Source organism: Sycon ciliatum, chromosome 1, assembly GCF_964019385.1.
Source record: "Sycon ciliatum chromosome 1, ocSycCili1.1, whole genome shotgun sequence".
NCBI lineage: Eukaryota > Metazoa > Porifera > Calcarea > Leucosolenida > Sycettidae > Sycon > Sycon ciliatum.
The window spans coordinates 23220306-23232775 of NC_088643.1; the positions used below are offsets into that span (position 1 = coordinate 23220306).

At 49.7% G+C, this 12470-nt stretch overlaps 1 protein-coding gene across 1 annotated transcript; it reads left to right on the plus strand.

The window, feature by feature from the left end:
* On the plus strand, nucleotides 1-5712 carry LOC135818737 (NPC intracellular cholesterol transporter 1-like). Its single transcript, XM_065332025.1, has 2 exons — nucleotides 1-3488; nucleotides 4072-5712. Exons 1-2 carry the CDS (start codon nucleotides 261-263, stop codon nucleotides 4669-4671), a joined length of 3828 nt encoding a protein of 1275 aa, XP_065188097.1. The 5' UTR covers nucleotides 1-260; the 3' UTR covers nucleotides 4672-5712.
* The last annotated feature ends 6758 nt before the right edge of the window (nucleotides 5713-12470 follow it).

The following is a 12470-nucleotide window of genomic DNA, read 5'->3' on the forward strand; positions in this document are numbered from 1 at the left end:
CACTTCTCAGTCGCTGGCGCTTGGATCTCGTTCAAGAGCACGGAGAAATAATCAGTGTGCAATGAGAAAGAAAGACTTCTAAAGTTCTACGCATAATTATAATAGTATCGTCTTTGATCTAGTCTAGTACATGACTGTACTGTGGAGATCCACGTGTGAAATCGACCAATTCTTTTACTCGTAGGACCCACCGCATATGCACATAGCATAGCATTGCGGCAGTAAGAAGACTCTACCTACCGTCCGACCGTCCTTCAAAAATGCGTGATCCGCGCCAACGGCTGCGCGATTTCGCCGACAGGGTGTTCGTGGGGTATGCAAACCTGGTGGTGCGGAGACCGGCAGTGATCGGCCTCTGCGGACTACTTCTGGCGGTAGCATTCTCCTTGGGACTTCTTATTGTTGATGTGGAGAAGCGAGACTTGAATGCTTTGTGGATCGACCTGGACTCGCGTGTTGTTGACGAGCGGAAAGTTTTCGAGGATGAGTTTGGTGGACTTACGAGAAAGACAACGTGTGCTGTGTCCGTGGCAACATTGGGCGACAGTCTGTTTCCTGGTAGTAATGAAACCAGCGCTACCACGGCCCGCACGACGCCCAGTGGAAATGCATTGGATGCCCTTCAGGGCTGTATGAAGGTATGGCAAGATACCGAAGTGACCATGGACAACAAGATCTTTGTGTTGCACGACGTATGTGAGAGGCCACAGGTTCCTGTCCTCTTTCAGCCCGGGCAAAGCTCGGCTCAGCTATATTCCAGTTATACGCGGTGCCTTCAAGCGAACCCCATCTTCCAGCTTCTCTATCAAGGCGTTCTTCTTCAATACCCTTGGTTTAATCCGTCCTTCTCTGCCTTAAAAAGTGCCTGGGGCTTGACTGAACTTCCATGCTCCAGAGCAAGCGTTCTAGATTGCTTCCGAGAGGGACAGAATATCGATTGGCCTGAAGGCCTACGTGAACTGGACAGTGTGTCTGCTGCCGCCGCTGCATCACTGACTACTACTTATGGTGCATTGGCTGAGGAAGTGGGTGCGCAACCCATTCAAAGTCTGACGGTGTCTGCATACTTAACCAATAGCAGCCTGTTCCCGTGTTGGCTGCTAAGGAGTGACGGTAACATCACATGCCTTGGCGAAATGGGTCATTTTGTGTTGGAGCAAGGGGCTCTTATCCGCTCCCTCTACACAGTAGAGCCTTTTTTCTCAGCCATTGGTGCAAGCAGTACAACTCTCATCAGCGCAACTATACAGCAGTTCATTAGTCAGGTTGGCATGGCTACAAACACTCAGGAGCTGCAGACCATTGCTAAGAATGCCCATCAGACCTTCTTTACCCTCCTGGGGATGGCAGCACAGCAGGACAGGGAGGCAGCGTCGCTAGTGGCTTACATGGACCTCCTTACCAAAATCAATGACCTACCGACAAGAACGAATGAGCCGATAGGGTCTGAATGTGTACGAGATACTTCCATGGCATACTATACCGATCGAGGCCAAACACCAAGTACACAGGAAATGGGCCAGGCAGTGGGCCAGTTGCGGACGGCCATCCTGTTTCTAGGGTCATTGGGATATTGGTGGCGCCCATCATACCAGGCAATGAGCAACAGTGACATCCTGGAGCACATCAACATGGCAACCCACTCCCAAATCAATCCAGCCGTGCGAAACGACCCAACAGCTTGTCTCTCCGGAGAAGCTCGTTGCTGCCAGCAATGGAGCAGTGCAACCATCGCTACCAGCTTGATGCTGTCAGGACAGGAGGCCAGTAAGGGAATGCCAGTGGCAGGCACAGGATTCTCCAGCAAGGTCTACAAGACCATCACAACGATTCGACTGGGTGCAGAAAACTACAATGAGAACAATCCATTCTGGATCGACCAAATGAAGGCTGCTTTTCCCACCATCGACTGGACAAAGGCAAAGAGAGAAGAACTAATGGAAAAATTGGATGAGAAGATGAATGCTGGCTGGCTGAAGATGTACAAGAGAGAAGTCGGATCTAACTATTCCAGTGGTGAGGCGTACAGTTCATTTCGCCTGGACTTCAGCACGGGCAGCTCTCTAACTGATATCCTTAAAGAAGCTTCAGAACTAGAAGGCAACCTGATTGGCTTGAGCTACGGTGTGATGGCAGCACTTGTTGTTCTTTCGTTGGGCAACTATTTAGAAGCTCTGGTCAATATCCGACAGAAAGATTGTGCGCAGCGTTACATGGTGGATTCTCACGGCATTCTCGGTCTCTGCGGCGTTCTGGTTGTGGCCCTTAGCAGTGTTGCAGGACTCGGCTTCTCGAGCTACGTGCAAATTACGTTCAACCCACTGACCACCAGCCTGGTTCCGTTTGTAGCACTTGGTCTCGGCGTTGACGACATGTTTGTGTTTGCGCACGCTGTGACGGTGCTGAATGATCGATCGCGCAGCATTGGCGATAACATGTGTGCCGTGATGCGTTTGGCGGGGCCGTCGGTATGCCTGACATCGGTCGCAAATGCCGTTGCCTTCATTCTGATCTATTACGTGCCCGTGGCGGCTGTACGTCAACTCGTTTTAGTGCTGATGATCTCGGTGCTGGCCAACCTCGTGTTCCTGTTCTTGCTCTTTGTACCGATCATGGTATTTGACTTGAAGCGTAACCATGCTGGCCGAATGGATCTCATCTTTGTTAAAGCGTCAGCCAAGCTGAACGACAGCGAGCGCTCAGACGAGGAGAAGAACACGCTAGTTGGAAAGTTCATTGACAAAGTGTACGCCCCAGTGCTGAGCAAGGCGCCAGTGAAAGTCGCCGTGCTGCTCTTGTTCTCAGGATTCTTTTGCTGGACACTGTACAATGCTATCGAGAACACAAAGCAGGGTCTGCGTGTCAGCGACATAGCTCTAAAGGATTCCTACCAGCGAGACATGGCGAGGTTGACGGAGAACGAGATCACAACCCAGTCATGTTACCTAATGGCCGTGACAAAGAACTACAGCTTCAGCAATGCGGTCGGTCAGCAAAGGGTTATGGACGCTCTCAACACCCTGGATGAGAACACCTGGAGGATCCGGGGAATGCGGCTCAATGACGCTAACTTTTTGACCAACGGCAGTTCATCACTCCTGGGTTTTTACTCCGGCATCCAGCAATCGGGAGCACTAAACCCATGCCCAGCTGCTAATGTTTCTACGCCCATTGCCGTACCACAGTGCTACGACACATTCTTCAAGCAGTGGTACGCATCCGTCGGTCCGTTCTACGCGCCGTTTTTGGTGTGCCACGATGCCAACGGCATGCGTGTTGGCTGTAACCATGCCGACGCCAGTGTTCACGCCGTGCGTACACCTTTCAACCTGGATAGACTGTACACACACGACGACCATATCAGTGCAATTGAGGCCACGCGAGCACGCGTCGACCCACTGAATGATGACAAGATGCAGCTATTCTCTATCGGCTATATCTTCTATTTCTGGGAGCAATACTTTGGAATTGTCAACACGTTGATTGCAGTAAGTTATTGCAGTGGGTTACTTTTTGTTCAATTTAAGAACGCTCCAGTGCTCTTCACGTTAGCCTTAGGTGGATGTTTGTTGAACGCTTTCTTGGCACTGATGATGTGGGTACGACTGCATGGCCACACAGAAAGACACGTTATACTATAGAAAGTAGTACCAGAAGTATCTTTGAAGAGCTTCTTCACCTCGGGGGGGGGGGGGGGGGGGGGGCAGCTACATTGATAACGAATGCCTGTTGCACCTTTTTTTTCTTTTTTCCAATCACTCCTAAATCCAGCCTCTGTGCATATGTTTAAGGTTGAACTCATTGTTCGTGTTTACCGCTTCTCTCTCTCTCTCTCTCTCTCTCTCTCTCTCTCTCTCTCTCTCTCTCTCTCTCTCTCTCTCTCTCTCTCTCTCTCTCTCTCTCTCTCTCTCACTCACTCTCTCACTCTCTCTTGTTTTAAAAATAATAATTTCTTCACAATATACGAAAGGCACAACTTCAAGGCTGTTAGAGATTGTGATACCAGGATATGGCTCATCATCATCATTCTGTATTGTCTGTCTGTGTATCTGGTCTATTCACCTGCCGCAGGCTATTGGCTTTGGACTTCTCGGCGTCTTCTTCGTCACATTCATCTTCCAGCTCAACCCATGGCTGTCGGCCATTGTATGCCTGATCATTCTGATGATCGATATTGAGCTGATCGGATTGATGGATCCAATCGGCGTCAAGCTCAATGCCATCTCCATAGCTAATCTAGTTGTGTCTATCGGCATGGCCGTGGAGTTCACCGCCCACTACGCCCGCGCATTCCTCCTGGCACAGGGCAACCGCAATGAGCGCATGAAGACTGCGCTGCACGAGATGCTGAAGCCGATGTTCAACGGCGCTCTCAGCACCATCATTGCACTCTCGGTGCTGTCTATGGCCCGCTTTCCGTTCTTCCGCATCTATTACGCCATCACGTATGTGCTGATGGTTATCATCGCATTTGCCAACGGCCTCGTACTACTTCCTGTGCTGCTGAGTGTAATTGGTCCCGGATCTCAAGCTGCTCCAGCCGGTCATGACTACGACAAGCAGACCGACGAGGAGATGCATGCCCTGGACTCTGGCAAACAGGAGAGTAAGGCGGATCTCGCAGCTGCTGCCGCTCGTGATGCTTCCGCAGAGGAGCAGATGATGTACTGATTCATGCTGGGCGTACATTATACCTATCTATGTACAATATACTGTCCCCACAGGATACCGCGATTCCGCGGACGTGCAATTTTCCGCGTTATTGCCTGTCATCCGCGTTTTCGAGAGATTTTGCATAAAACCCGCGTTATTCATGGGAACGTACAAGAAAATAGCACATGATGTTGAAAATGTACTACAAAGTCGTACCGGTGCATGAGTTTGTACGACAAAGTTGCATACTTGCATGAAACTGCATGCTTAAGTTGTACAAATGACAGAGAACTCGTGCATAATGACCGCATTATACTGCATATTTGCCGCATAATGGCCCGTTTTCGCCCGCGTAATTATGCGCATAATTTTAGGATTTCGTCCGCGAAATTCTGTGGGGACAGAATATAGTACACGCTGCTCACATCTCCTCATCTAGCATTGCTTTTCTGATACTTTTACATTGTACAATTACTACTTCCGTTTGGTTTTCTCCAATGTTTTCATAATAATACGATGGGTGGTGCAGTACATGTACATTTCATTCGATTCTTGGACACATTTGACTGCCTATTATGAAATTTAGTCTTTGTGTTTCTACTACTTTCTCCACATCTGAGTGATTTTAACTTTTCACTAGCCGGTTAGGGGCTGCTTCACTTTTATCTTTCCCGTCCTCACCGACAAGCATACCGAATGCAGAGATGCACTTCAGTACATGTATTGACTGCCTATTATGAAATTTAGTCCTTGTGTTTCTACTACTTTCTCCACATCTGAGTGATTTTAACTTTTCACTAGCCGGTTAGGGGCTGCTTCACTTTTATCATTCCCGTCCTCACCGACAAGCATACCGAATGCAGAGATGCACTTCAGTACATGTACTTGCGAGTAGTACTGCACACTGTCACATGTGCTCAAAGTAAGAAAGCTATGCACGAGTATGATGCCAATTGTGGTGCTGAGCACTGTGTGGACAGAGGAAGATTTCCACTGCATATGCAAAGTAGATTGATCTTACATCTTTGCCATTTTTCTGCTCAGATGGGGTGTACATCATTAGATTGTTTTGGCTGAGAGAGGGGGGGGGGGGGGGCAGAGAGAGAGAGAGAGAGAGAGAGAGAGAGAGAGAGAGAGAGAGAGAGAGAGAGAGAGAGAGAGAGAGAGAGAGAGAGAGAGAATCTGGTTTGCGTCCAAGTTATCTGCCTTGGTGCAATCGGTTCGGCCAGTGACCCGGAGCTCCACTAATGAAACCGTAGCATGTCGAAACAGCTACAGCTGCCGTCCGGAGATCGAACACACATGAATCATCATGTGTACAGTTCAGCACGTGATTCCCTTGTAACCGGTTTCGACCAACAAACAAAAAGCAGGCTGGAACAGCAAGCAAAGCAATCGCAGATGTACGGTAATCACAACTTCTCGAAGAATTTTCAATTGCATTCCACGTGAATTTCATTTTATGCGATTGATTTTCCAGAGGCAATTAGATGTCCACCAACGGACGGTAACACAGTCCTATCACGTGTATGGATAGCAACACAGTCACACCACTGGCCAAGGGATGGTACACTGCACTGTGAAGTAGATACGCAATTGTTTTTATGGACATTGGCGGCGCATTCGTCCGCTATCCTAACTTCACTTGTCCAAGCACAGCCAAAGCACAGAAGTCCGAGTAAGCTAAGCGCTGCCATCTCCATGGCAGTCTGATGTAGCCCAACACGCGCGGACATGGTATGGGGGAGCCGTATGCGGGGCTGGGAAAAGAGTGGCCGCCATTCCACGGTGGTCTGTGAAAGTGAGAGTTTCAACCAACACAGCTGTACCACTCGCCCACCATTGTCACTCATGTTCGCACTTCGGGATCCTTGGATATCTACAGTACTGTCTGATGCCAAAGACCGAGGGGTTCAGAATCGTAGCCTAGGCCGGTCTTATTTTTCATGTTCATAGGGTATCCTGTAGCTGGTAAAATTCTAGCCCGTTCGTTCTTCGGTGCCCGACAGTACTGCAGTACCAACATGTAGTACCCAGCACTTTACTTTAGTCACATTATTAATGCTCAATCCCCACAAAACACACATGCACACACACACACACACGCACGCACACACACGCACACACACACACGCACACACACACACACACACACACACACACATTAGCGGCATAGAGATAACGTGATGTAAAAATTAACGCCGTTCACGCAATCCCAGCCCAGCCAGAGGAGGGAGAGAAAGACACAAGGCAGAGCTAAGTCATGGCCATGCATTATATTCCACTGTGTCCAGCAGCAGACACTAAGACCATTTAGACAGTGCACGTGGTGCGGTCAAGAGTTTGTAAATACAAGGGGAAGGGGCAGGTCACTTATGGCTGGCTGTTGCTAAATCGTGATGGCAATAAAATACCAAAACGGTTGATCAGAGCGGTAAGCTAGCCAGCGCAGAGGGTAATTCAATAACACTAACAAGGATACTCCTACCTAGGTGTCGTTTTCTGCTTCGGGGCGCGTCAGAGTATCCATCAGGATCTCCTTGAGCAGGTCGAGCTTGGCGGAGTTGTCCTTGAGCAGGTTCCACTGATGGAGCGGCACCAGTCCTGGATACCAGCCGGACGAGCGCAGGATGCGGCACATCATCTTCGTTTGGCCGCTCGGTGTCTTCTCGGGATGCACCACACTGGGTGAAATCAACGCCACGGCGCGCGCATTCAGCTTCTCCTTGAGCATCTTGGCCTGCGGCAACATGGCTCCGTCGACAACACCGACTTTGGACCAGGGAATCGGCGAGCCATCGGAGTCGTCAAACAGCATGACGGCCGGCAGTGAAATACTCTCCACCGTTATGCCACCGCTGATCACGCAAGGCTCGCCGAGGATTTCGATCAGAGTGGAGACGAACTCCGGCTTGGACTCGTACTGCATCTGCTTGGCGCTGATGGAGGCAAACAGCTGCTTGAGTACGTCACTCTGCGCGGGGACCTTGAATATGCCATCGTAGACGGCAATGATGAAAAGGTCGCGCAGCATCTGCAGATAGGACAGCTCCTCGTCGCCGGTCGGTGCAGTGTCGATGGAGAAGACGCGACGCTGCAGAGTGGTGCGCGGCACGACGCCCTGGGCAACGCACGCCCATGCCAAGCGCACCAGGTGCTGCTGGGAAGGTACCTGGATGAGACTGTTCTCTAGCTGCTTGTGCAGCTCCACGAAAAAGTCGACGGCCGGGAAATCGACCCGCGACAGGCACGACGCGATGGAGCTGACTGTGTCGATATCAACACCGCCTGAGGTCAGCATCTTGTAGCCACGCTCCGTGATGGCAGTGCAGAGCAGCGGGTGTTTGACAGCCAGCATATTCATGGCCATGCACGTCATGCTCAGGATGCGCGGCTGCATGTGAGGTACATGCGACGCAATCTGCGGTGCTATCTTCCACATCAGCTTGATCGCCATGCCTGGATTGTCCCTGCGAATGATGCGCGCAGCGGCGTGGATCAAGCGGACGGCGTCATCAACTTTCATGTCATCGCACGTCTCCAGCGCGCGGGTCAGAATGGTCTCGACGAGGCGACTGGACAGTACCTCCACCTTTCTCATCTCCAACAATAGGGAGACGAGCTGCGACGCGTGCAGCTGCGGTATATGCTCGGAAAGCACGGCCGCAACTTCCTCCAACGGTGACGTGGACGTGTTGTAAGAGACAAGCTGCAGATGAGATAGGCAAGCGACTACCAGCATCAGTTCCTTGGGCTCGAACGTCTTGCGAGAGATGATGCCCGAGCGGATAGCTGTCAGCACGTCGTCGTTGTCCAGATGCACGTAATGGCAAAGGTAGTTTGACAGCAAGCAGAACGTACGAGACGTGCAGGCGGCCTCCTTCTTCGGATCGGTCAGCGAACTCATCAGCACCGGCACGCAGTGCCGCACGCGAAACGAGTTGATACGGAACAAGCTGACTGCGGCGCCCAGCATGGAGTCCGTCAATTTCTCTGCTTCCGTCAGCATGCGCAGATCCAGGTTAGTCAACAGCAGATGATGATCCGACAACAGGCGAGCGTACGAAAACGAAGAACAGCAGCTCAGTAGATCGTTCAGTGACAACTCATCTGCATTCTCCTGGATATGAGACAAAATGGCAGAACTGAAGCGACGGTCCAAGAGGCGTTTGCGAGACAACATCTCAATAACAGACGAGACCATCTTCAGCGGAATAGACTCCACATCGTTCAGCAGCTTGCTTGTGAAGACACCCAACAAACGTCCATAGTCAACATTGCCAACGTAGGACAACGAGATCAGAATCAGCGCGGCATCAACCGTTTCTAGCTGCTCGACTTCCTTTGTGAGCCTTGCTATACATCCATTCAGTAGTGGTAGTGCGGTCGGTGCAGCATTGCGACGCGGATGATTCCTCACCAGCGTTTTGACGTCACCAATACTCAAATCTGGCAACAGCTTTCGATCGTGTACGAACTGGGCGAATGAAGGATAATACCTGTTGGGCAAGGCATATAGAATATCTAGTACCTCGGATGGTTGTCTCTGTTGCTTGCCTTCCCAGTTTCGCAAACCCGCATAAAATGCTGTCCTTGCGGCATGGATATCCGCAGCCTGGGGTTCGCCAGTGGCTGGGAATATTTCCATTAGAATGGATTTACCAGCATCGAATCTAGTACCAGTTGAGACATCATGGCGTGTGCTCTCTCTACCATCGCTTGTTGTCTCAGAACACAGGCATCGCTGCAGGCTCTGCCGCTGGCTTAGCAGAGCACGGCTAGGCAGCAGAGCCTTGCTTGCTCCTCTCAGGAACATGCTCGACACTTGATCAATGCAAGGAAAACATAATTTCAAAACAGAGGTACAGATACTGAGTCAATTACAAGACTCAAGAGATTACAACGGGAACAACGCGCGCTGCTCCGATTTTTTTACATGAAAAATTCGAAATGTTTTGCTTCCCAAATAAAAATACAGTCATGTATATGCGCATGTGATGTGGTGGTACGACTACGAGCATTTTTTGCATTTTGTATTTGTAGTAAGAGTACGATGAAAACCAGGTACATGTAGTCGTATAATTATGATATACCACCCTGATGAAAACCTACTCTTGATTGTACTTGACCAGGGAGCTGGAACCCTGGTCCCTGGTCATGAAGTAGTGTCTTGTATAAAAGCCTGTCTTGTATACTAGTAGAAGCCTGTTTTGAATACAAGCCTGATTTGTAAGATTCACTGTCAGCACATAAGCCTGGTTTACTGTTGACATTGTCATACATAGAGATACATGGTTTGAATAGAAGCCTGATTTGAATGGAAGCCTAGTACTGATATCGGCGTATACGGCCGTAAGCACCTGCTGTTATACGCGACATTACGGTATATATACAAGCTAGCCTAGGGTATTTTTTACACAGCACCAAGATTGCCTCACCTTATAATACTACTGTATTATAGAGAGAGAGAGAGAGAGAGAGAGAGAGAGAGAGAGAGAGAGAGAGAGAGAGAGAGAGAGAGAGAGAGAGAGAGAGAGAGAGAGAGAGAGAGAGAGAGAGAGAGAGAGAGAGAGAGAGAGAGAGAGAGAGAGAGAGAGAGAGAGAGAGAGAGAGAGAGGAAGAGAGAGAGAGAGAGAGAGAGGAGAAGCTGTGTTGCAACTCCGAGTTTCGCTTAGCCACGATCATTAGGCAACTGAAGATATACCCTTGACTAGCTTGGTCGTGGGCATTTGAAGAACTTGTGGCCATTGTGGTTCCCGGGGTCCGAACTCTGCACACTACAGTACGTCACTAACATGATTCAAACGCTAGTACTACTTAGGCTTTCTTCCACGGTTCGAAGCGTGTTTGCATACCTGATGTACACACGCTTGGTTCTACAGTGTAATCAGAATTCACCCAAAGAGTCGCAACTCTACGCGCATACAGTCAATAACATTGTTACATGCGCATGAGATTTGAATTAAAAAAAAGTCCCAATCGTGTGCAGAAACACTACAGTTTGAATACGGTACTCGTACAGTGTGTCTGCCAGTCCATAACGTAGACAGATGCCAGAAGTCTAACCAAACTTACACACAACAGCAGAAACCTCCAGTGAAATGTTTCACAAAGCTTCAAGAGCCACACTCAGTTTCAAGCATGATACTGGCAAGAGCCAACACACACGTATGGACTCTTGATACTGGATGTGCAGCAGGATACACACCTCTGTACTGACTGTAGTCTGCCAGAATGCCTACGGCGACTTGTCACACACTGCTTTCGAACAGAGCACACAGCCAAGGCCACTATTCGCCAGGATACTGGGTGTGTACAGCTTGATACGCAGCTCTCAACAGTCTTCCATGCTGTAAAAGAGAACGTCTACGGTGGCTTGTTACACGCAGCGCTGGCACATAATGCATTATACACTCCGTTATACGGGAATATATCCGTGCCCAGCGCGCTGACTGTGCTCAGAACATCGAGAAACTGGACACTGGCGTTGAGATGGCTGGCTCCGAGGCATAGTTCACACACACACGTACACCTGACATGCACCTTTGCACTGGTCTGGACTGCTCCTGGTTCGCATATCGGTAGACACAATCTGGGTCTCAGCACTACACAATCAGAGCCTCGGCACCCATGGGGCAACACGGGAACCTGGTACAATCTCAAGCTCACCAGCATTGCATGAAGTACTGGTACTGGCCATCCCGTATCTTCCTCATCCTAACAGACAAGGATAACTATACTCTTGTCGGCACTGCAATCGAGTGATCAGCTACACTGCACGGGCAACCATAAATTTACGGAACTCGCACTTCATTGGCCGTTTCTAGTCAGAGAATTCTGCTGGTAGGCTGCGTGCCTTGAATTCAGTACTGTGGCAAAAAAGTTTAAAAAACTCAATCTCCATCTGAAAGGACTCGAATATACTCTACTGTGCTCGGGTCAATCATGGTGGGCAAAGCTGCTGCTGGCGCCCGTGACTGTCTCAAGCAGGGAATAGTACAGTATAGGTATTGTACTACATTGTACTCCCTGGTCTCAAGTCTTCTTTCCATCCAGCCTGGACAGTTCAGTCTGGATCTCAGTAGGGAACCTGGCTTGGTGCTGGCGAACACACTGCAGACAGAATCTGCGAGTGTAGAAGAGGCTGCACGCCGGTGCCATGCACACAGGGGTACTGCAGATGCAACACATGCCGCCCATTAGCAGAAAAGCGTGACGATCGTAACTGAACGGATCTCGACTGACGAAAGCATCCTCTTTGAGCTTGATTTCCTTGCAAAATGTTGGTTCTGACCCAAAATACTGGTAGGTGAACGAGCGCTGGCAGCGTTCACATTCAAAGCGATTTGATTCTGGTTGGGAACTCGGATCACCGACTGCAACGGGTTGATGACCAGCAGCGGACTGCATTACTAACACAGTATCAGTAGACCAAGTTCACAAATGTCATGAGCTCTTTGCCTTTGCATTTGGGCCAAATCTTTTGCCAGTTTTGGTTGCCTTCGTGTTTGAAGTAACAGTTTGAAAGACAAGTACGTTAAGTGCAGCTCAACCTTTTGTAATTTTTTTCGCTTGCTTGCGTTGCTCCTGCTCACGTGCCACGTGCATAAACGTTTAAACGCACGTGAAGGATTTGAATGATAGTACTGCCTACTGGTTTCGCATATCTTGCGCCCACTCAAACCTCACTCAGTGGCACTGCACTTGCTCAGGATGCAGACTAGACGTAGAAAAAGAAGTGAGTCACGCATGATGTCAGAACTGTAGAAGGCGCCGGCTAGCTGCCGGGATATGTTTCCCAAACCAATAACATTTTC

What these genes read in the sequence shown, in the direction of transcription:
- LOC135818737 (XM_065332025.1), top strand. Translation starts at nt 261, where the DNA reads ATGCGTGATCCGCGCCAACGGCTGCGCGATTTCGCCGACAGGGTGTTC. An exon ending in TTGTCAACACGTTGATTGCA is followed by an intron (nt 3,489 to 4,071) that starts GTAAGTTATTGC and finishes CACCTGCCGCAG; the next exon opens with GCTATTGGCTTTGGACTTCT.